We start from the raw sequence: 20,006 nt of genomic DNA, 5'->3' as shown, positions 1-20,006 counted from the left end.
GGGTAAAACAGTGACCATCTAGTACTACGAGTGGCTTAATAATACAGACACAAAAAGTGGCATATCTTGTTTATTTACCGAGTAATTGGGGTTTTAAAATATAAAAAATTGAATTTTGTGATGCAAAATACAGATAAAACAGATATTAAGAAAACACACCGAACGGTCAATACCAAGCATTTGAACCATACAAAAATACAGTAGCTATGGTTTGGACTTAGTCCAAAGAGTATACTCTTTGCTCAGTCTACTGTGTATCAGTGATGTTTAACAGAAATAAACTGGAACAAAAGCACATTTCAGTTATATTAAGCCGGTGTAAAGTAGGACCCTTCCTCGATATGGTTAGTCCTGTGAGATGATGTCCAGGTTGGCGAGGTGTCTCATGGTGGGCCTGCCGTGAGGACAGTTCCATGGATGCTCGATCTCCCCCATGTGAACCAGGAGCTTTTTCATCTCGCTGACACTCAGAGCAGTGCCAATCATCACCTGAAGATGGACATAGGCAACAATTGGTCTTATTGTAGCTACTTAAAAATGACCATCACAGTGTTTTTACATTTTAGAGACTACAAAATCACAAAACACCTTATAATACTATCAAAGTGGAAGTTAGATTAGATTTGTAGGTTTTATATTATTTTAAAAATTATTATTTTATCTTATTTTCACTAATTTCAGTACAGTATTACAATTAACTTGCAGTGGTTTAAAAGCATTTTTTGTTTTTCATTCAAATTACCAATATAATTGCTATGGTAATTTAATTAACCGCACTCATTACATTCAAAAGTCTGTGCTACATAATGAACAACACAATACCATAACTCTGATTAAAATGACAGTGGTATTGATATTTACAGGTTGTTTTCATAGTGCAAGGAATTGAAGGGAAATCAACGGTTACTGGAAAGACGGACAAACGTTATGCTTTTTAAAGTGGTAGGTAGTAGTATTTGGCTGTAAACTGCCTAAGCATAACAACGCATTTGTGTAGGCTTAAAATTACTGATGGCCAAGCTGGGAAATAACATTCTGATGATGACTGCTGATGCTAATCAAAAAGCCAAAACCTGGTCTATGTAAATATCTGTAAATACTTCAAAGTGTCAGTATGAACTCACAGATTTTCGACAAGCTCGAGAGGCAAACATCTGCCTGACGCGGGACGGTCGACACATGACCCCCGGGCTGTCACTCAACATGAAGATCAGCTCTTCGATGTCGGCTGGGCCAAATGTCCAGTTTTTACTGGTGGGCAGAGATACCAGCTTAACCCTCTCCATCACCTGAGCTGCAGTCACAGTAAAAAAAACAAAACAAAAAAAAAAGTTAGTTTAGTATTCATAATCATTAATATAATTGTTGTGAACTTGAGATAAAATCAACTTATATTGAAGTGTTTATACCGTCCTCATTGACAAGAAATTCAAAGCCATTCTTTCTGAAAATCTCAATGTTCTCCATGAGTACATTTTCACTGACAGCAGTGAGGTGAAGCTTCTGAGGACTGCAAACATAAAGAAACACAAACTGATATGTAAAAAGGTCATTCGGAAAAAAACAAAAAAAACAACACGAGGCAAAAATGTATCAACTGATTCCGATTCGTACACTATGAGTTTCTGTCCTTGGAGCACAGTGTGCTGCTGCAGCATCTCAAAGTTGTATTTCTCATCTGTGGCATGCTGGTCAATCATGAAGATGTCCGAGTTGAGTTTGGTGATGATGAAGCCCAGGTTAAACTGACCGATGATCTCCATCTCTTTGAACATGTCTTTACTATAGGGATGAAAGAAAAAAAAAAATGTACAGTCATGTGAACAAATTAGGACACCCATGCTAAAGTTGACTAAAAAGAGGAATATAAAAATCATCTTTAGGAAATTGATCTTAATGCCTTAATTAAAAAAATGAGGAAAATCATCATCACATACCCTTCACCATACCTAGAGATTGGCATGTTTTTATGTCGGTTAGCCTAATAGCTGGTTTGATTTGCATTGAGAGATGATTTTATGGAAAGTACCCCATGCCAGTCTCTAGGTATGGTGAAGGGGATGTGATGATGTGGGGCTATTTTAATTCCAAAGGCCAAGGGAACTTTATCATGATGCATAGTATCCTGGATCCATGAAATAACTGGCCTTTAAAAATAAACATCTGCCTGCCTCTATGGCAATTTAACATAGGGGTGTACTTACTTATGCCCCCTGTATTTTAAGGAAGAACATTTATTTATTTACGATACATTATTCATTCACAAAGAAAATTGGTGTCCTTAAAGATTGTATTTTTCCTATTTTTTTTAATTGAGCCATTAAGATCAATTTCCTAAAGATGATTTTTTTTTATTCCTCTTTTTAGTCAACTTTAGCATGGGTGTGACATGACTGTATATATATTTACTGTCGTGGAAATAATAATACTGCCAAGTTCAGCAGTTGCTATAGTAGTCAAATCCCACCTGATCTCTTTCTTGAGCTCTTCCTCTGCGCTTTGGTTTTCTCCGGGGTTGATCTTGGCCCTGAAGCGTCGATAGCGCAGATCCTCACCTGCCCTCTGCTTCTGTAGTTCCTGTAACCTCTTCACCTTCCCCGCCAGCTCTTGTAAAGAGAACTGGAGGGGCACCGTCTTCTTCTGTATGCAGACTGGCGCATCCACCGTTGAGGAGGATTTGGAAAAAGTGTTGGATTTGTGATCCGCTGGGAAATGCAGATTTTCTTTCCTGGCCCTCTTGGCATCTGGGCCCACAGTGCAGTCCTCATTAGAAGTGCATGGCTCAGTCTGTAACTCTGGGTGTTCAGGAACAGTTTGACTGCTGTCTGATGTTTCTTCAAATGCTTCGCTTTTTACACCGTCAGTGGCTGATTCAGGAGAACTGAACTCCAGGCCAGAACACTGAATATCTGGTGTTGCCATTGTGACATCACAACTCGACACGGCACTGTCTTTTTCAGAGTCTGCATCACTGCATGACATACTCCCGTACCTGAACTCATCTAGCGCCGACTTTCCCACCGGGGAGCATTCAGCTAGATCTCTTGTGGGTTTCAAAGGAGATGTTGCACTCGGTTTGCAGGTAGGTGGTTTGACAGTGTCCTTAAAAAAAGACTGCAGTGATTTCTGTGTTGGGCCGGCTTTTGCCACACTTGACTTGTTTCCAGAATTGGAGCTGTGATGACTTGAAAAAGCAGCTTTTAGGCCGGCCAGGTTTAGGGACGACTTTGCGCTCCGAGTCAATGGTTCCATGTCCTCTCCAGGTTCTGGCATGTTCGCATTGGACGGAACAACCTGACAGATTTCAGATGCAGACTTTGTATCTAGAAACAAGTGACAGACCAACAGTCAAAATAAAAGCACTGGAAACTCTGTCAATATATAAAAGGTACATCTTATATTTTGATATGCTGAATGTAATGATCTGTTCTCACTGGTGCCGGGTATGGGTGTGTTGTTCAGGCTGATCTTATTGACTCCGACCTCATACATGTTGATGAGAGAGGTCTTGAGAATAGCCAGCAAGAGTTTCTCCTCCTGAAGGAAAATCTGTCGTTTGTCTGGGGTCACGTTCACGTCCACACACTCTGAAAAAAAAACAGCTAATATAGTACGGAAAGGCAGAGTGCAGTGTGTTTCAGAAGAAAACAAAACTTGAGTTCAGTTATTTTCTTACCAGAGGCCACAGCTATGTTCAAGGCAACAAATGGATATTGATGTCTGTTGTACATATGATACACTTCATTTACAAGTTTGGTCACCTGCAAATTGTGAATAACCAAAGATTAGGCTGACAACGTAAACCCTCACTGGTAATACTTTAGATTATAGTGTGTACAAAACCATTATTATATGTCTTATAATTGCCAAATAGGGGGACTTCAATTACCTTAAGGGGATCACACGGCCGGTTGTTAATGAAAAAGAACTGCCTGTCTGTGGAACTTCTCCCAACACCATGGTCTCCTCGTGACACAAACCCTGTCATGCTGCCAAAACATAAAGGTTTTTAATAAAAATTTGCAGAGAAGGCACATACAGGACTTCCATGCAACTGTATCACTCACGAAAAAAGCTGTTTGGGTAGCTCTGCATCTTTGAGTCCATATTCTTCAATAACATTTTCTGTAGGAGACACTTGCTCAAAAGGCAGAAGACTCTGTAGCTGCAGCACACAGGAAAAAAAAGTTTTTTAGCAAACCAAATAAGGCAATTTGACAAAACTATTTGCATCACCTGAGCTTCAGACAGTAAAAAACTGTTTGCATATTTTATTTAACACAGTTCCTCTAAGGGTATTCTTCAACTCTTCGATGTTGGTCTAAATACCAATTAGACTTGTTAAATAAACTCAACAATGAACATTAAGATAGAAGATACTTTTGTATTTCATTCAAAGCAGCATCTCGGAGAATTGCAAAAAAAAAGTGTAGTCAAGAAAAGTGTGAAAGCAATGTTCCAACCTGTTTTGGTCCAAATATGGCCCCTATGTTATCTCTCATATTCTGGCTGCCACTGGTGCTGAGGACTGTGCTGCGCTTTCCCTGCCCATTTTGGTTGGAGCAGGTAATACGCACTCCTGTAGAGATGATACAGTAGGACTGCAGGACATGTATCATTTTGGAATACTCCTGAAAATTCAAATCAATGAAATATTGAGGATTATAGATGGATGACATAGGTAATTTATTTAGCCACAGACTGGCTCTAGACTAATACACTGAAAGATAATAAATAAAAAATAACAATTATGATTCCAAGGTATATTATGTTCTCTCACTGTGTCAAATCCCTGTTTGAGCATTCACATTGGTGGTTTTGAATGTTGCCAACCATTTTAATGATTTTTCTTCTTTTTTTATTCATGCGTTTTTCCTATCCACCTGGACTCCAATGGGTTCCTTTCATGGTATAAAAATCAACTTGCAAAGTCTAGAAACTGGTTTGAGATAAAAAATTAAAAAAAAATTCCATTTTATCTCAAACATTTTTAACATTTATATAACATTCATAGTGTGTTAGAAATGTGTTGAAATACATTTGAAGTATGGATTGTAATTAACAAGTCTTCTAGGTGGTGTATTCATGTGCTGGAGAGAAGCTCAGACATCCAGGGCTTCATGCTTAATCCCAAGAATGTGGAAATTGTGGAAACTGTACAATGTGTCATTGTAAGACAATTGTATATATAACATAAAAGAAAACCAATGGCTGCTTAGAATTTAGAAAAAAACAACTTTCATGCTTCAGGAAACTATCAGGAGCTTCATAGTAGACTAAAACATGCAGAAACATAAGAAGGCTCTTTTACTGATTGACCTTCTTAATATTGCGTTGGAACTCCTTGTGTCGAACAGGCAGGGTGTAGAAGAGCTGCTGCAGGCTGACTGTGGTGCCTTGCTGCCGGGGATGAGGCGACTTCTGCACTATTTGGCCCTTGTGGTCAAACACCAGCTTGGTCCCCACCTGGCTGGACTCATGGCATGTCACCACACTTAAGCCACTGTAGCAGTGGGCCGGAGGGAACATTAGATGATGAGGTGACAAGCAATACAGGTTTATGTGCCAAAAATTCTTGCATTGCCTAGTCTATATCAACGACGTTTCATTTCTGGGACTGTTCCGGTGCCGCCAGAGGTTCGGCCGGATGTCCCGCATTTTTTAGCTGGATGTCCCTCACCTACCACTTTCTTTGTGTTGGCGTTCTAAACTCCGGTCTATTTATGAGGACTATGGTTAACTGCTCCTCAGATCTCTGCAGGGCAAGTCGAGACAGCTAGCTAGTAATAAACCAGAGCATGTTTTTCTCCTATCCAGGAATGTTGTGTGGACTAGCCAGACCGGCTGGCTAGTCCACACAACATTCCTGGATAGGAGAATAAACGGTCAGGGGATGTTCTTTTTTTTTTTTTTTTTTAAACCAATCACAATCGTCTTGGCCGGCGTTAAGCTCTGGATGCAGCGAGCGTGGCTCTGCAAAATAGTCTTGGGAAGGAACTTGTTTTGGTCAAACATTTGCACCCCGCAAAAGAAAATGCCACATACAATATTAAATGAAGTTAACTGTTCACAGAATACAGTGACGTGAGCTATTTAAATTAGCTGGATACATGGTGAAAAATAATTTGCTCTTACCAGTGTATCGCCGGATGTATTTTGTTCATAGCAGATCCCCGCCAATCGGTCCCAAAACATCCCAGTTAGAGAGTAAATGCTGTGAACATATTATATATATATTCCCTGAACGAACCAAGCAGGCTTGCCTTGTTGCACGATCCAAATTTTCTTCAAAACTTGTCATTTTCAGCCTGTAACGTTGCTCAGAGGTTCCGGTTAATATTGCTCGATGTGACTGGAGTTTAAAGTTAACGTAAAGTGAGGGACATCTGGCGGAACTTCCGGGGCGGCACTGGGACTATCCCGTAAATGAACAGTCGTCGATATAGACTATGTGCCGAATCAATGTGGCTGTTGAAGTGTTTTACCTCAGAGCACATAAAGAGCTGAGGGCTTCACCTCTGAAGCCAAATGTTTCCACATGAAGGAGATCAGAGAAATCCTTTAGCTTTGACGTGTGATGCTTCAATGCTGCGGAACAGACGGAAGAAGTGTCACTAAAACAAAAAGATTAGGTAGACTTTGACTAAAAAGGGTGGAGATAAACAAAGCTAACACTTACTCAGTCCTTCAAAGTTGGCCTCTTCTACTCCTTTGCCATTGTCTGACACTTCCACTAGTTCAGCTCCACACTCCTTTAGCCTGACATCTGGAACGTGTGCAACAGAAACATATTGAAATTTCTGCCCATATTTTACTAAATCAATATCTCCTATTGTTCTGGACTGTAAACATGAGCAACTTGTCATTTTAATAAAGATAGAATAATTATTCTTTCAGCATTCACAGCTGTAGTTCTCATTAGTGATAGGTGAGCTATAAACACATCTTTAGCAAACAGAAAACCCCAGTATCATGTTTCAGCTTTTTAGAAAGACAGATTAAAGAATGTACAATACTGTGTGTATCGACACTTACCAACGTTGGTGGCCCCTGCATCAATGCTGTTTTCCACCAGCTCTTTGACAGCTGTGGCCAAAGTCAGCACCACCTGTCCTGAGCAGATTTGATGAACTGAGTGCTTGTCAATGGCCTTGATGGCTCCTGCAGGTTCAGAACTTTTGAGAAGAAAACCAGCACTCATTGACAATGATGTATAACTTTACCTTCTGCTAAATTTATACTGCAGCAACAGATTTATACAACTAGCAAGAAAAAAAATCAAATATGTTATGAGCTCCTTAATCTTGATCTGCGATGAATACATAAGGCTTGTGGGAATGTCAGGTGAACTTACTATAAAATATAAAGTTCTACTAAAGTCAATATAATTGGAGAATTGTCTGCTATATATCTGCAGGCAAGTTGACGTTAAATAAATACATTGTTAGCAGAACTTACCAAGCATCAGACATCTTCAAAGACCGAAAAGATTCAGAAGGGATTCATTCAAAATGGGAAATGTGACTTCTTCTGAAACAGACAAAGGAAGAGACACCAACTAACATACTATTCATGCAAACGTAACTAGCTAGTTTGTTTTCACTAATTGTAAGTGATACACATTTTTGTGCAACCTCTTCACGACATGTTGTCAACACAAACGCAAATCTGTTCCGCGCGCACTGCGCAGACTGTTCGCGAGCTTCACCCGTGCACAAAACTGCGCAGGTTGACTATTAAAAGCAATATTATTAAACTATTGAGTGTGTAAATTAAAACAGCAACCTCATAAAACAGACACAAAATAAAAAAGGTTTAAAAGTGTCAAGATGATATCGCTGTACATTAATAAGTATTATCAAATCCTTTGCCTCACACTTTGTAGCATTTCATCACTAAACCGAGACATTAGGGCGCGTGTGCATTTACATCCTGCAGCCAGGGTCAATGGTTTAAGGCTGTACTATTATAATTATTTTAGAAAACAACACTTATGTTAATTATTTACTGTAAGTTTGAGGCAAATCTTTATTTTAAATGTTTGGTTTCCTATCAGTAAATAATGTTTATTGTAAGTGAAAGCACATACATTGTCTGACGGTCCCTCTCTGGCTATTGCATTATGGCGTCTTTTGACAGACCATATGGTCGGCTACTTGTGAGAGTAATGTTTAATCTCTTCTGAAAGATTCATACGATGTTAACACTTGGGAAGGAAGTATTTAAATTGTAGTTTGACGCAGCATACTGCAGATATAAAATAACGTTAGCTGCTGTGTGAATTAGACAGCGTTTTAGTACTTTGTTTTGTCAAGTCATCGTTGTTTGCAGACAAAAATGTACAGTTCAACACCCAACAACGGATTCCTGAGGTCAGAGGAATGTTCTGGAAGCAGCAGTAACTTTTTGGCTGTCCGCAACCTTAAACCCATCAAGAGACATGAGGTTGAGAGTAACGTTAGCCTGTTAAGTGTGGCAAGCGAAGAGGACGATGAAGTCCATTTTGACAGTAAGCAGCTTTTCTTCTTCTACGTTAATTCATTAGTTGTATTTAATTAGTTGTAATAACAAATGTATCGTGCCTAATTCTGTTGAATGGTTTAATTATAAAACCTGAACATGAAATTGTCTGCAGTTAATAAAAAGTTGAGCTAATTTCTGCCCACACACCTACATGTTTTACACATCAGACACATCCATAAATCAGATTCTTGGTTTTGGGCAGTAACCAGTATCCCAGCATCCACCAGTTGTCCCCCATTAAACATTTTTAAAGCAAGATTTGGAGTTCATAAAGTCCAGGAAAATATAGCCACATTTTAAAATTTACATTATTTATCTTCTAGCACAGTCCATACTATACCATATTTTTGCACTTGTAGATTTCAGTGTAATCGTGTTTTAATGCCATAGTTTAGTGTTTGTTATTCAGTCCCTCCAGAAAAAAACGATTATGCGATCTCATAATTCAATGCATAATCAGCCAAAGTCTGCATATTTATGCGGGGGGCGCATTTTTTTTCAAATACGCCGCACTTTCGCCGTATAAATTGCCGATTTCCGCGCAAAATATGCGGGGCTTGCATAATTTCATAATCCCCGCGTTTTCGTTGCAAAAAAAAGTCACATATATCTTAGCAGAAAGTTGAAAAATGTTGCGTTTACTTCACACAAGAGCAGCCATTTCCCCCTGTTGCCATGGGAACGTTATGAAGCGACGTAATTACGCGATGTTAACATCGTCGAAAAGCTGCAAACCCCGCGATGAAGCCATGATGAAACCGCAGTTTTTGCAAGTTCCCGCAATTTCATCGCATAAATATCGGACTGGTTATTACACTTTTGGGCAACAAAATGCATTTCCATTCATACATGTTTTAGTCTTTTCCTCATCTTAGGACAGTTTGTCCCCTCTACAAGCCATGGTAGTGTCCCTGTATTACACAAACTGCAGACTGTAAGCCTCTAAGGATCAACTTTGATTGTTCCATCATAGAAATAACCTCTAGAATAAAGATATTTCCACATAGTTGGACAGCCCAGTCCTGTTCTCTATTCCATTAAGGTAAATTAATCCAAACCAAGCCTCTAAAGTTGTCTAATTTTACAGTAGTAGTAGTAGTAGATTTCTTCAAGAACTGTTGCAGTCGGGACGCCCGGGTAGCTCACCTGGTTGAACGTGCACCCCGTGTACAAAGGCTCAGTCCTTACCACAATGGCCGTGGGTTCGATTCCCGACCTGCGTCCCTTTGCTGCATATCATTCCTCCTCTCTACCTCTTTTATGTCTTCAGCTCTCCTGTCTTAAAAAAAGAACTGTTGCAGTCTCATGTTGTAAATATTACGAATAACAACTACATGTTTGTTTTTGTTTCTTAATAAAAAACACAGTATATTGATATATAGCGTGGTATGAATCAATATTAGAAGAAGAAGGTATTGTGTTATTTTTTTCTGTAAGCTTATAGCCCACCCCTAATCAACAGGCTTTAAGGGGTACTCCAGTAATTTGATATAGGACATTCATAAAGTAGGAGGACTAGTTCAAGACAGATTAAAAATAGAATGGTCAAACTCCAAGCAATGGATGCCAAGACATCCGGCCTTTTGTGTATGTATGAGTCAAGGTTTAGAAATTGGTGGGTCCTCCATGTCCAATAATGCAACTTGACAGCATCTTTCATTAGACCCTCCCTGCCTGTTAAATCCAGCCATCTTTTAAACTACATGCCCCCCAGTTATAATGCAGATGACATTATCAGGGTTATTTTCTCAGACTTTAGAGAGCTCCCTCCACTGCCACAGAAGACTTCACACAGCTGTTTTTACAGGCTGAGTAGTACTCTCCATGACGGGTAAATTGACCTTCATATATAAATTTGGTGGAATGCCAATTTACCCTTAATCTTCTACGAACTTGCTGTTGACAAATAAGTTTGCATGGGTCTAGTGACATCATCGGAATGTAAGATCAAGTCAAATTTGAGTTCAGCAACCAATTTCTGCTACAGAACAAGTCAAGACCTGCCACTCCGCTCATCCAGCGGTATGAGAGTAAAGATGTGTGGGGAAAGATAAACCAGTCCCTCTCTCCCATTCAGGTACAGTGACCTCAAGTTGCTCAACTTGGTCATGTGTTTACAGTCAGTGTGGGAGTACAGTAGGTGGAGGAGGCTGGTGTCCGCTGGACCAGGCAGATAAGCATTACTGCTGTGCACGCCCCCTTATGTATGAACAAGATGAGCTTATATTTTGCCCCGGGGGTGAACAGGATAATCATTAGTAAGCTAAATATCGCACCAACGGTGTTTTTATACAGAAGAAAATGGACCTAGGAGACAGAAACATTGTTGAAATGATAGCAAAAGTTATTGAAGAAGGTAAGACTACAGCAAAGAAACAGTGTGCTTATATGAGTATTTGATTTTAGTTGGAGTTTAACAAAGTGAAATATAATCTAAACTGTTTGGTGCTACAAAAACAAAACGGAACAAAGAATCATCACCATCATAATAATTAACCACTGCTTTTTAAATTTGTTATGCTCAGCTTCTGACACAGATAATAATCGTGAGGTGTTTATGGCTGGTAAACATTACCCGTCCATCCAAGAGTTTGCCTCAGCAATCCCCAACCACCTTCTCCTGGGGTCTCTTCTGGAGCACCTGTGCTTCGTCTATGAGAGCAACCCAGCGCGCTCACGTACGCTGTTTAAAGGTATGTACTGAGATGTTGGGCTGGAATTGATTGGTAGTTTGAAAAGACATGTTTACCATTCTGTCCCTACATTCGGCTGTGTCAAGTACCTTGCGATTATTGTTTATTTATTCCAAATTTACAAACTGTAGTTACAAATTATTGTTTTGTTTCCTCCTGACAGTCATTGGCCAGCGTTTAGCTGCCATGAATCTCCTCTCCCCTTTGGCCATAAGTGATGAGTTCAGCACCGTCAGACTGCAGCACAACCGGGCCTTCACTGAGCTGCTTCACGCTGCCAGCTCCTCGCTGTACCCACAGGTAACTGGACACATCACCAGTATGTCCACCAGGGCAGGGGTTCGCAACCTTTTCTACTTCAAGGCACCACCTATTCATACTTGCGATGGGACAGGGCCCATTAAAAAAAGATCCCAAATTATTTTGGCTAATCTTCTCTATTGGGGGCTTAGTAGTAGTAGGTATGTTGTTAGTTTGGGACTAGGACTATTATGTAAAGTGGGTATTTGTACTATGTATAATAGACTTGTCAATAAGAGTATTGATCAAAGCCGTTAACTTACAGTTTTGTGAACTGGGTAAAGCTTTAAAAAATTACTAACTGGTACAATCTAGTGTTATCATGTGCACAGTGTGGTTACTCTTCATCCTCATCTCATTATGCAGGGCCAACAAGATCTTGGCTCAAACACACACAATCCTGCTATAAGGTAGGCTGTACTTTGAGTAGTTTTTGAAGTTGACTTGCTTCGATTAAATATTTAAGTATTGTGGAAGTGATGTTTGTTTATGCCTTCCCACAGACCTAAGGAGGGTCTGTTTCAAGCACAGACGTCCCGGTATGTTAGTGAATTTGAAGAAATAGTCCGACTTGGAAAAGGATCATATGGAAATGTTTTTAAGGTATTTTACTCTTTTCTACTCGATGCTTCTTTTTTTTTTAACAAACTCCTCTAAAGAAGGACTAAGTTGATTAACTCAATCATGTTATATTTGACATCATCTTGTAGGTTATGAACAAACTGGATGGACAGTTTTATGCGGTGAAGAAAATTCTCATCAAAAAAGTCTCAAAAGATGACTGCATAAAGGTGGGCCATCAGTGTTTTATCAATAGAGTAGTTTTTTTTTACGCCCAGAGATATAATAGATTAATAATTACACTATTTTGTGTGGATCTAGGTCCTCAGGGAAGTCAAAATGTTGTCCAGCCTGCTACATGTAAATGTTGTTGGCTATCACACTGCGTGGATGGAACATGTTCAGCCTGTGGCATGTGAGTTGTTAACTGCGACAAATTTGTTGGGCTGAAATTAGTGACTGTACTATCATAAGAGAAGCTTTATGAGAAAAACAACTCTGTTGTAGATCCTGAGCCTCTCCTGCCTGCACTGGAGTCACCGGAACAACAAGACAGGTAGGATCATTTTCCGATGGTGTTTGATCTTACGTGTATACTGGCAGGTGTGTTAGATGTGTACATCTGTGTCTGTGTCTGTGTGTGTGTGTGGGGGAGAGGGGGGTTGTATGAAGCACTTTGTGCTACATTTCTATGCTATATAAAAAAAGTCTGATTGATTGATTATGTTTTCCAATAGTCTGGGTCGACAACAGTTTATTTCCAGGATAGTCGCTGGAACATCCGGCGCTGGATGTCCCTCTCTTTGTATTGCCGTTCTCAAACTCCGTTTGCTATGGGAAACAACAACCAGAACCTCCAAATTAGTAAGCTACACGCTGAAAAAATTCTGAAGAAAATTTGGATCGTGCAATAAGGCAAGCCTGCTTGGTTCTTCCGGGGAATGATTGTAAAGACTTACAATTAATATGTTTACGGCATTTACTCTCTAACTGGGACGTTTTGGGACCGATTGGCGGGGATTTGCTATGGACAAAATACACACTGCGATACACTGGTAAGAGCAAATTAATTTTCACCATGTATCCAGCTAATTTAAATAGCTCACGTCACTGTATTCTGTGAACAGTTAACTTAATTTAATATTGTATGTGGTGTTTTCTTTTGAGGGGTACAAATGTTTGACCAAAACAAGTTCCTTCCCAAGACTATTTTGCAGAGCCACCGTCGCTGCATCCGGAGCTTAGCTCCGCCCAAGAAGATTGCGATTGGTTTAAAGAAATGCAAACAACCCAGAGTGTTTTTTTTCCCTCCTATCCTGGAATACATGTGTGGAGGAGCCAGACCTTACTCAGCAGCGCTGAGGAATAATATCTGGCAATGCGATAGTAGTTGTCCAACAACACTAAGTCTATCTCGGCTCTTTCTTTCGCAGTTCTAATGAGAGCCCCGACAACAGCTCCAGCTCTTCGATAGTTTTCCAAAGCCTCAGTCGAGCATCGACAGATTCTGCTTCAAATGCCAAAGTACCCCCAAGAGAGGCGGAACACGTCACAGCTTTAGTTCCAACCCAGGAGAAGGGCCAGGTGGTGTGTCCCAAGACGATGCGCCGGATTCCCGAGAACTACGTCCCCTGTGTGTTCCTGGGACAACGAGGTCCCCTGAAAAGCTCCAAATGTCCTGTCATGGGGCGGGACAGTTCAGCACTGTTAGAGGAGGAATCCAGCAGGAGTAGCATGGAACTGAACAACAACTCCTGCATCGACAAATGCACAACAAAGCCTTTTAAAGAGGTAGGTGCTTAACCAGGCTTTCAGTGATCAGACAAATTTCTAGAGGGATAACGATTGCCATGTTTTCGCTTCAGTGTACACTTAAAATGGATTTATGTTTTCAGTTATGGTTATATCTGCAGGTACAGTTCCACCTGATGCTCTACATCCAGATGCAGCTGTGTGAGCGCTCACTGAAGGACTGGATCTCTGAGAGGAACACCAAGCCCAAAGAAGAACAAACCTCAAGATGTAATTGTTTTACACTTGAATTCCTTTACAAAATGATATTGTTCTATTACAGATTATACATAAAATGACATCAAATACAAGTTTAGAGAATTTTTTTTTATAAACTTTTGTATTTTCAGGTCCTTACAGATGTGTTGATACCGAACATACATGCAGCATGCTGAGAAAGATACTTGAAGGAGTGGAGTACATTCACTCCAGGGGAATCATGCACAGAGACCTGAAGGTAAGGTGCTTTGATAGATTATGTTTGTCAGTGATCAGCATATACAGTATTTGAGGTTATCTCTGTAGCTTAATGCAAACTTTTGCAGTAGTTTGCATTGACACACTGGTGTCAACTAGAAGTAATATTAAAAAAGTCATTAAAAGAGTCCTGGTCAACATCTGTCACAAAGGAAATCTTTGTTTCCCAGTAGTTGAATACAAAGTCATATAGCTTCTCAGGCAGGATCTTTCTCAACTCTTCTCTCTTGTCATGCACATGTTTTAGATAAATGCCACTCTTGCAAATATCCTGAAGCCTCCTTGGCTGCTGAGTGAGATTTAGTAGCTGGTCTCTCTGTTTGAAGAAACATGGAAGTGTCAAGGTGGAGGGCAGGTGGCCGTTGTGGTTGTAGACCGTGAGCAGGGAGGTGAGGCTGAGGAGTTTCAGCAGCAGAGAGCTGTTCCTTACATTAGGCCTGTGGTTCAGGAACAGGAACAGACAGCTCTCCCCTGCTTTAGTCAGCTTATTGATATTGGCTCCATACCTGAGCAGCAGCTCCACCAGCTCCTTGTTGCCCATGCTGCATGCCTCCTGTAAAGGTGTCAACCCAGCTTTGTTCACCGCGTTGACCTCGGCCCCGTGCTCAAGCAGTTCAGAGATGCAGCTAATGTCGTCCCCCGGGGTTTGAGTGGTCTTCATAGCCATTGCCACAGCAGCTAGGTGCAGAGGAGTGTTGCCAGAATGCTTGACCCCCTTGAAAATAGTCAAGAATGTACTTGAAGTTAATGTAGAACCTAATGCACATATGACAACAAGATTAAAGCACCAAAAAGACAGTTAAAGGGGAATCACTGGGTGTCACTTATGAATTCCTATGCACAGAGGGACAATGCGAACCATGTTTATATCTGCTCCCTCCTTGATCAAGCTGGCCATAATGTCCTTATGGAGGATCCCAGCGGCCATGTGCAGGGGAGTCATCCCAGTGCTGTCCACAGCATTAACATCAGCACCATAGCTGGCCAGAATGTGGACAGCAGACAGAGCCACGTAGCGTACTGACAGGTGGAGAGCTGTCTGGTGACTCCCCTCCACCTAGAGAGGAACCACAAGAAACACACCTTTGGCGAAATATTTCAAAAGGAATTTATTTGCGTTCTTGAGGATCTTTTAAAGTGTATGTTTCACAGACATGACCTTAAATTAGTAAAAAAAAAAAAAAAAATGCTGAAATTGCTAAACTTTGATGTTCTATATGATAAACGTTCCACCCACCTCTGCATTGACGTTAACACCGTGCTCACAGAGGAGCCGTAGACAGGCCTCTGCCTGCCTACGCACACCGATTACAGCAGTCTGGAACTTGGAGCCTGGTTTTGGCCAATTAGTCAGGATTCTCGGCCAACCGGCTATCACCAAGTGCAGAGTGGTTCGACCGAGCTGGTCCCTGTGACAGAGGTAGAGACAGTGAAACCGGTGCAGATTTTTTTATTTATTCAAGATAAAAGTAAGTCTTTAAGTAAATAAAATGTATTTATAAAGCGCTTTTCACAGATAAAATCACAAAGTGTTTTACAGGGGCATAAAAAACATACAAGATAACATAACACATTTTTAAAAAAAAATGACATAATAATACATCAAGTGCAGACAGGTCAACCAAACGCCTGTCTAAACAGGTAGGTCTTTGTCTGATTTTATTTTTTAAATCCACAGAAGCAGCGGACCGTAAGGGTGGAGGCAGAGGTGCCATGGACTCAAAAGCTCGATCACCTCAGGTCTTAGGCCGGGTGCGTGGGACAGACAGTACATTTATCATATTTGACCTAAGAGAGCGAGCTGACGAATATGGGTGAAGTACCTCAGGCACATTTGCAGGAGCCTGACCGTGCAATGTTCTGTATGTAGGATTGAGAATTTTAAACTGAATCTTATATGCCAGTGAAGAGACTTAAGAACAGGGTTAATATGAGACGGCCTATTTGACCTAGTGAGTAGCCTTGCAGCAGTATTCTGGAATGACTAAAGACGATCCAGAGCAGACATACTAAGTAAGAAGAAAAGTGTGTACAGTTGTTGTGAGATGAGATGAAGGCATGTATAAGCATATTAAGTTCAGCAGTTGAAACTACAGATCTGAGTTACTACTTCTTAAGTGGGAAAAAAAAAATCTGGTTAGCTGCTTTACATGGTTGTCGAACACCGGTAAACGATTAAAAGGAACAAGTGTTGCATGCCATTGTAAAATAAATATATAAACAAATAAAGATAAAAGATAAACAACTCCAGCTGAGTTGTTTATTGTGTTTATCCAGACCTCAGTTCAGCGTCTGCCCCTGTTGACAGCAGGCTCTGCATGCTCTTTACTCTTTTGTAAGAGGCAGCCAGATGAAGGGGAAGTGTAGCAAGACCCTGAGGCGAGGCGAGACAAGACAAGACAATCTGAGAAATACTAATATGTTGCAATCAAACATTGGAAGAATGTCCTTATTTTTTCTTTTGATTTTATGAATTGAATAATACGCTTCTTGTGGTCATCACTGTGCATACTGTATGCATGTTCATTTATATATTTGGCAATATTATAATACATACGTATAAGATGCTGTGTTTCTGTCCATGTGGCACTGGGAAACTAAACATTTAACATGTTTCAATTCTGTCAATTGTCATTTAAAAAAAAATTGTTGCATTGTTGCATTTACCTTCCAGAAAACGTCCACAGGTGCACCCTGTATCTCGATGAGAAAGTTGCTCCCATACTTTTTTGACATGTCTTCTATACGTCCCAAGTCTTCATCCGTTATTCCGGTATAGAATTCCTTGTTGAGTAACTTGACAGTGTTACCGCTCCTATCCCCATGTTCTTTGCTCTCCTCCAACATGACCAGGCATGGCAGCTTCACTGCTGTCTGTGTTTAGTCTCTCAGGAAGTGTGTACTGTAGTGGTTTAAAGCGGGTTGTTCTGGTTTGTCCATGCAAGTGTGAACTTCTCATTTGTCAGCTAATTTGGCTCTCTGAGAAGGGAGAAATCAAAATGCTACTTCTGTTTTCTGTGTTCTGTGTTTTCAGTCAGTCGGTTTGAGAGTTACGTGCCTAAAGTTTGATGTAAAGCCTTCCTGTCACAACTGATAACTTCTGGCTACGTGCGGGGCCAATTATGGGAACTGATGACACCCTTCTCAGTTATATTGAGGTTGTTTCAAGGCTTGAGGCACCTCAATATTTTACTTTTAGGAAAGCAGGGAATTATTACTTTGCAAAAACTGAAATGCTTGCCAATTACTATTACTAATGTACTGTAAACAACTACCTCAAATTCTCACTTAATAAATGTCCAATGTTCATCATGATCTCGTGGTGGAAGTAGTGTGGTAAATATCGGACTTTTTTCTCCAAAACTGAAATTTTGACAACATTTTGAATTCTATCCTCATGTAAGCTATTGCAGTCAATGGGAATATAGCATCTTTAAGGATCAGTTTTGTCACTTATGGAGCATTCAATCTTTGTAAAAAAAAAAAAAAATTACATACCTATCTATGTTGTTTAAAATAAAGTACACAAATTCTCAGAATGTTGTCTTGATAACTGGATTTTTGTCACTAGTTTGAAATCTGCTTGCCGGTCATTAAGTGTAAAAGCCTTCTATGGTTACTTACTTGGCAGTTAGCTCAACAAGATCATGACTTGTCTCTGATGTCTGAGTTTGTGAGTTCAAGCCCTGGTTAATACAGAACAAACATGCTAATACCTACTCATGTATTGTTTGTGTGCATTAGACAACTAGATTTCAAGGTTTAATGATAATTGTATTTCTCATTTGTCTTCTTCCTCATTAAAATGCCCGGCCCTGACTCACAGCTGTGCAGCAGCTATAATTACAATGTATTTGTTTTTTCTACAGCCAAGGAACATTTTCCTCCATGGTCATGACTACCATGTTCGGATTGGGGACTTTGGTCTGGCCTGCAGGGATATAATAATAGATGGCCATAAAAGCACCACCTCTCCCAGCACTGGTAATACTGCTTGTTATATATTTTTATAACACAGTACTTCACAGAAATACCGCTAGATGGTACTGTTTTCTTTAAAGTCACATTTCTGGTGTATTTTGCAGATTCCTCACATACTACAGGTGTTGGAACATTTGTGTATGCTGCTCCAGAACAACTGAAGGGCTCCCATTATGATTCAAAGGTAAACACATACATACTAACTAAATTATGTGAACTCAGACTTCATTTTTTCACATAACATGACATATTTTCGTGCTGTACTTTTATCATTTATTTTAACTTTGTCATTTTATCATTAATCTTCATCAGTATCATCGCTTATATGACATTTTTAAGAATCTTTATTTGTAATGTTTTTGCTTTCCCAGTCAGATATGTACAGCATCGGAGTGCTGGCTCTTGAGCTATTCCAGCCTTTTGGGACAGAGATGGAGCGGGTCCGGACCCTTGGGGACCTGAGAGAGGGGAAAATCCCAGACTCGTTTTGCCAGAGATGGCCAGTCCTGACTAAGTTCATCATGAAGCTGACAAATAAGGACCCCAGTGTTCGGCCCACGGCCAGCGAGCTTCTACAGAGTGAACTCTTCTGCAGTAAAGACATAGTACGTCTGGGGATATATGGGTATATTTTAGCTCTAAAAAAATAACCTCCTGATGGCTTTTTGTGCTATGAAAAAATTAAAAAGAATGATTTGGTATTAATAATTCAAAATCTACAAGTATGTAACTGTCTGGAAACAAATGTAAATTGGATTTAGGATTACATATAATGTGCAGTTTTTGTTTTACTGTTTACATGTGTGGCTACACTGCATGTGTCACCAGAAAGTGTCTCTGTTGGCTTCAACAAGGCTAAATACCAACCAATTTAAAGCATATTTCTTTTTTTCTTTAGGTGATCCATGGGTTGCAGAGAAGGGTTGAAGAGCAGGAGGAAGAGATCATGCAGCTGAAGAGACAGATCAGTCGGCTTCAGAGCTCAGAAGTCCCAGTTCATTTCTCTGAGTCGGACAAGACCTGAGCCTTAAAGATCTCAGCCTTTCACATACTGTCAAAACTTGATTTATTCAACCACTGCTGCACTATGTTTTGGTGAATTGGTACAACTGGTAGAGTGTGTGTGTGTGTATATAAGCATATAAACGTGTGTTGTACACCTGGATGTAAGGGTGCAATTATTTATCTTCATTCAGCTGTTCAATAAAACGTATTTCTGCTACATCTTGTTGGATTTCTGAAAAGCAATATGTAATTATTGATCATTTGAGATGTTTCTTTAAAAGTAGTACACTTATAACAAATTGAAAGTGAAAGTGAAAAAAGTGACCTATAAACAGAGTTGACCATGTCTATTATGATTTTGTGCAGCTTCCTGATCATGAAGCTGACCATAATTGTCAGCAACTTGAAAACCAATTGTGGACACAATAAGCTTTTCAATTTTGATTTTATGGGATTTTACACGGTACACAGTTATTAACTTTTAAAAGTGGAAATACTGTGGGTACTGCTTAATCTATTTTTAAATGGGCATTCCAGCTCATATATAAACATCTGTGCTGTCAAGTTGGCCTGCTTATAACCAAGTAATTATACTGGAACCACTTAAAGTATCTCTCTGTGGGTATAAAGCACGAAATGTTGGTTGTACATTGTGTACACAAAGGTCCCGAAACA

General features: G+C 40.0%; 3 protein-coding genes across 6 annotated transcripts; 1 reads left to right on the top strand and 2 right to left on the bottom strand.

Annotated features, from left to right (window-relative positions):
- Positions 1 to 55: 55 nt before the first annotated feature.
- pms2 (PMS1 homolog 2, mismatch repair system component) lies at positions 56 to 7,708 on the bottom strand. Of its 2 annotated transcripts, XM_078279380.1 has the most exons (15): positions 7,459 to 7,708; positions 7,036 to 7,175; positions 6,680 to 6,766; positions 6,486 to 6,588; positions 5,320 to 5,503; positions 4,464 to 4,631; positions 4,068 to 4,165; positions 3,890 to 3,989; positions 3,677 to 3,761; positions 3,435 to 3,587; positions 2,468 to 3,323; positions 1,615 to 1,782; positions 1,410 to 1,510; positions 1,125 to 1,294; positions 56 to 489 (listed from the first exon to the last, which is right to left on the bottom strand). In XM_078279380.1, exons 1-15 carry the CDS (start codon positions 7,470 to 7,472, stop codon positions 346 to 348), a joined length of 2,571 nt encoding a protein of 856 aa, XP_078135506.1. In that variant the 5' UTR covers positions 7,473 to 7,708; the 3' UTR covers positions 56 to 345. The 2 variants fall into 2 exon arrangements, with proteins under 2 accessions (XP_078135506.1, XP_078135507.1); XM_078279381.1 differs by lacking the exons at positions 5,320 to 5,503; positions 6,486 to 6,588; positions 6,680 to 6,766; positions 7,036 to 7,175; positions 7,459 to 7,708 and adding an exon at positions 4,781 to 4,909.
- Positions 7,709 to 8,108: 400 nt separating this feature from the next.
- On the top strand, positions 8,109 to 19,548 carry eif2ak1 (eukaryotic translation initiation factor 2-alpha kinase 1). Of its 3 annotated transcripts, XM_078279386.1 has the most exons (16): positions 8,447 to 8,509; positions 10,511 to 10,600; positions 11,049 to 11,216; positions 11,380 to 11,516; positions 11,883 to 11,926; positions 12,020 to 12,119; positions 12,227 to 12,307; positions 12,399 to 12,492; positions 12,585 to 12,633; positions 13,511 to 13,868; positions 13,991 to 14,099; positions 14,219 to 14,325; positions 18,215 to 18,329; positions 18,431 to 18,510; positions 18,698 to 18,931; positions 19,225 to 19,548. In XM_078279386.1, exons 3-16 carry the CDS (start codon positions 11,081 to 11,083, stop codon positions 19,348 to 19,350), a joined length of 1,770 nt encoding a protein of 589 aa, XP_078135512.1. In that variant the 5' UTR covers positions 8,447 to 8,509; positions 10,511 to 10,600; positions 11,049 to 11,080; the 3' UTR covers positions 19,351 to 19,548. The 3 variants fall into 3 exon arrangements, with proteins under 3 accessions (XP_078135510.1, XP_078135512.1, XP_078135511.1); XM_078279384.1 differs by lacking the exon at positions 10,511 to 10,600 and having other exon boundaries at positions 8,109 to 8,509; XM_078279385.1 differs by lacking the exons at positions 8,447 to 8,509; positions 10,511 to 10,600 and adding an exon at positions 10,696 to 10,879.
- LOC144536315 (ankyrin repeat domain-containing protein 61-like) lies at positions 14,178 to 17,838 on the bottom strand. The gene is made up of 5 exons (XM_078279387.1): positions 17,013 to 17,838; positions 16,625 to 16,719; positions 15,583 to 15,754; positions 15,205 to 15,402; positions 14,178 to 15,060 (listed from the first exon to the last, which is right to left on the bottom strand). The coding sequence occupies exons 1-5, from the start codon at positions 17,190 to 17,192 to the stop codon at positions 14,437 to 14,439; spliced, it is 1,269 nt and encodes a 422-aa protein (XP_078135513.1). The 5' UTR covers positions 17,193 to 17,838; the 3' UTR covers positions 14,178 to 14,436.
- Positions 19,549 to 20,006: the final 458 nt, after the last annotated feature.

This window comes from Sander vitreus, chromosome 21, assembly GCF_031162955.1.
Source record: "Sander vitreus isolate 19-12246 chromosome 21, sanVit1, whole genome shotgun sequence".
In the NCBI taxonomy this organism is placed as follows: Eukaryota; Metazoa; Chordata; class Actinopteri; order Perciformes; family Percidae; genus Sander; species Sander vitreus.
Note: the sequence above shows the minus strand (reverse complement) of the source record. Positions and strands in the feature narration are given on the sequence as shown.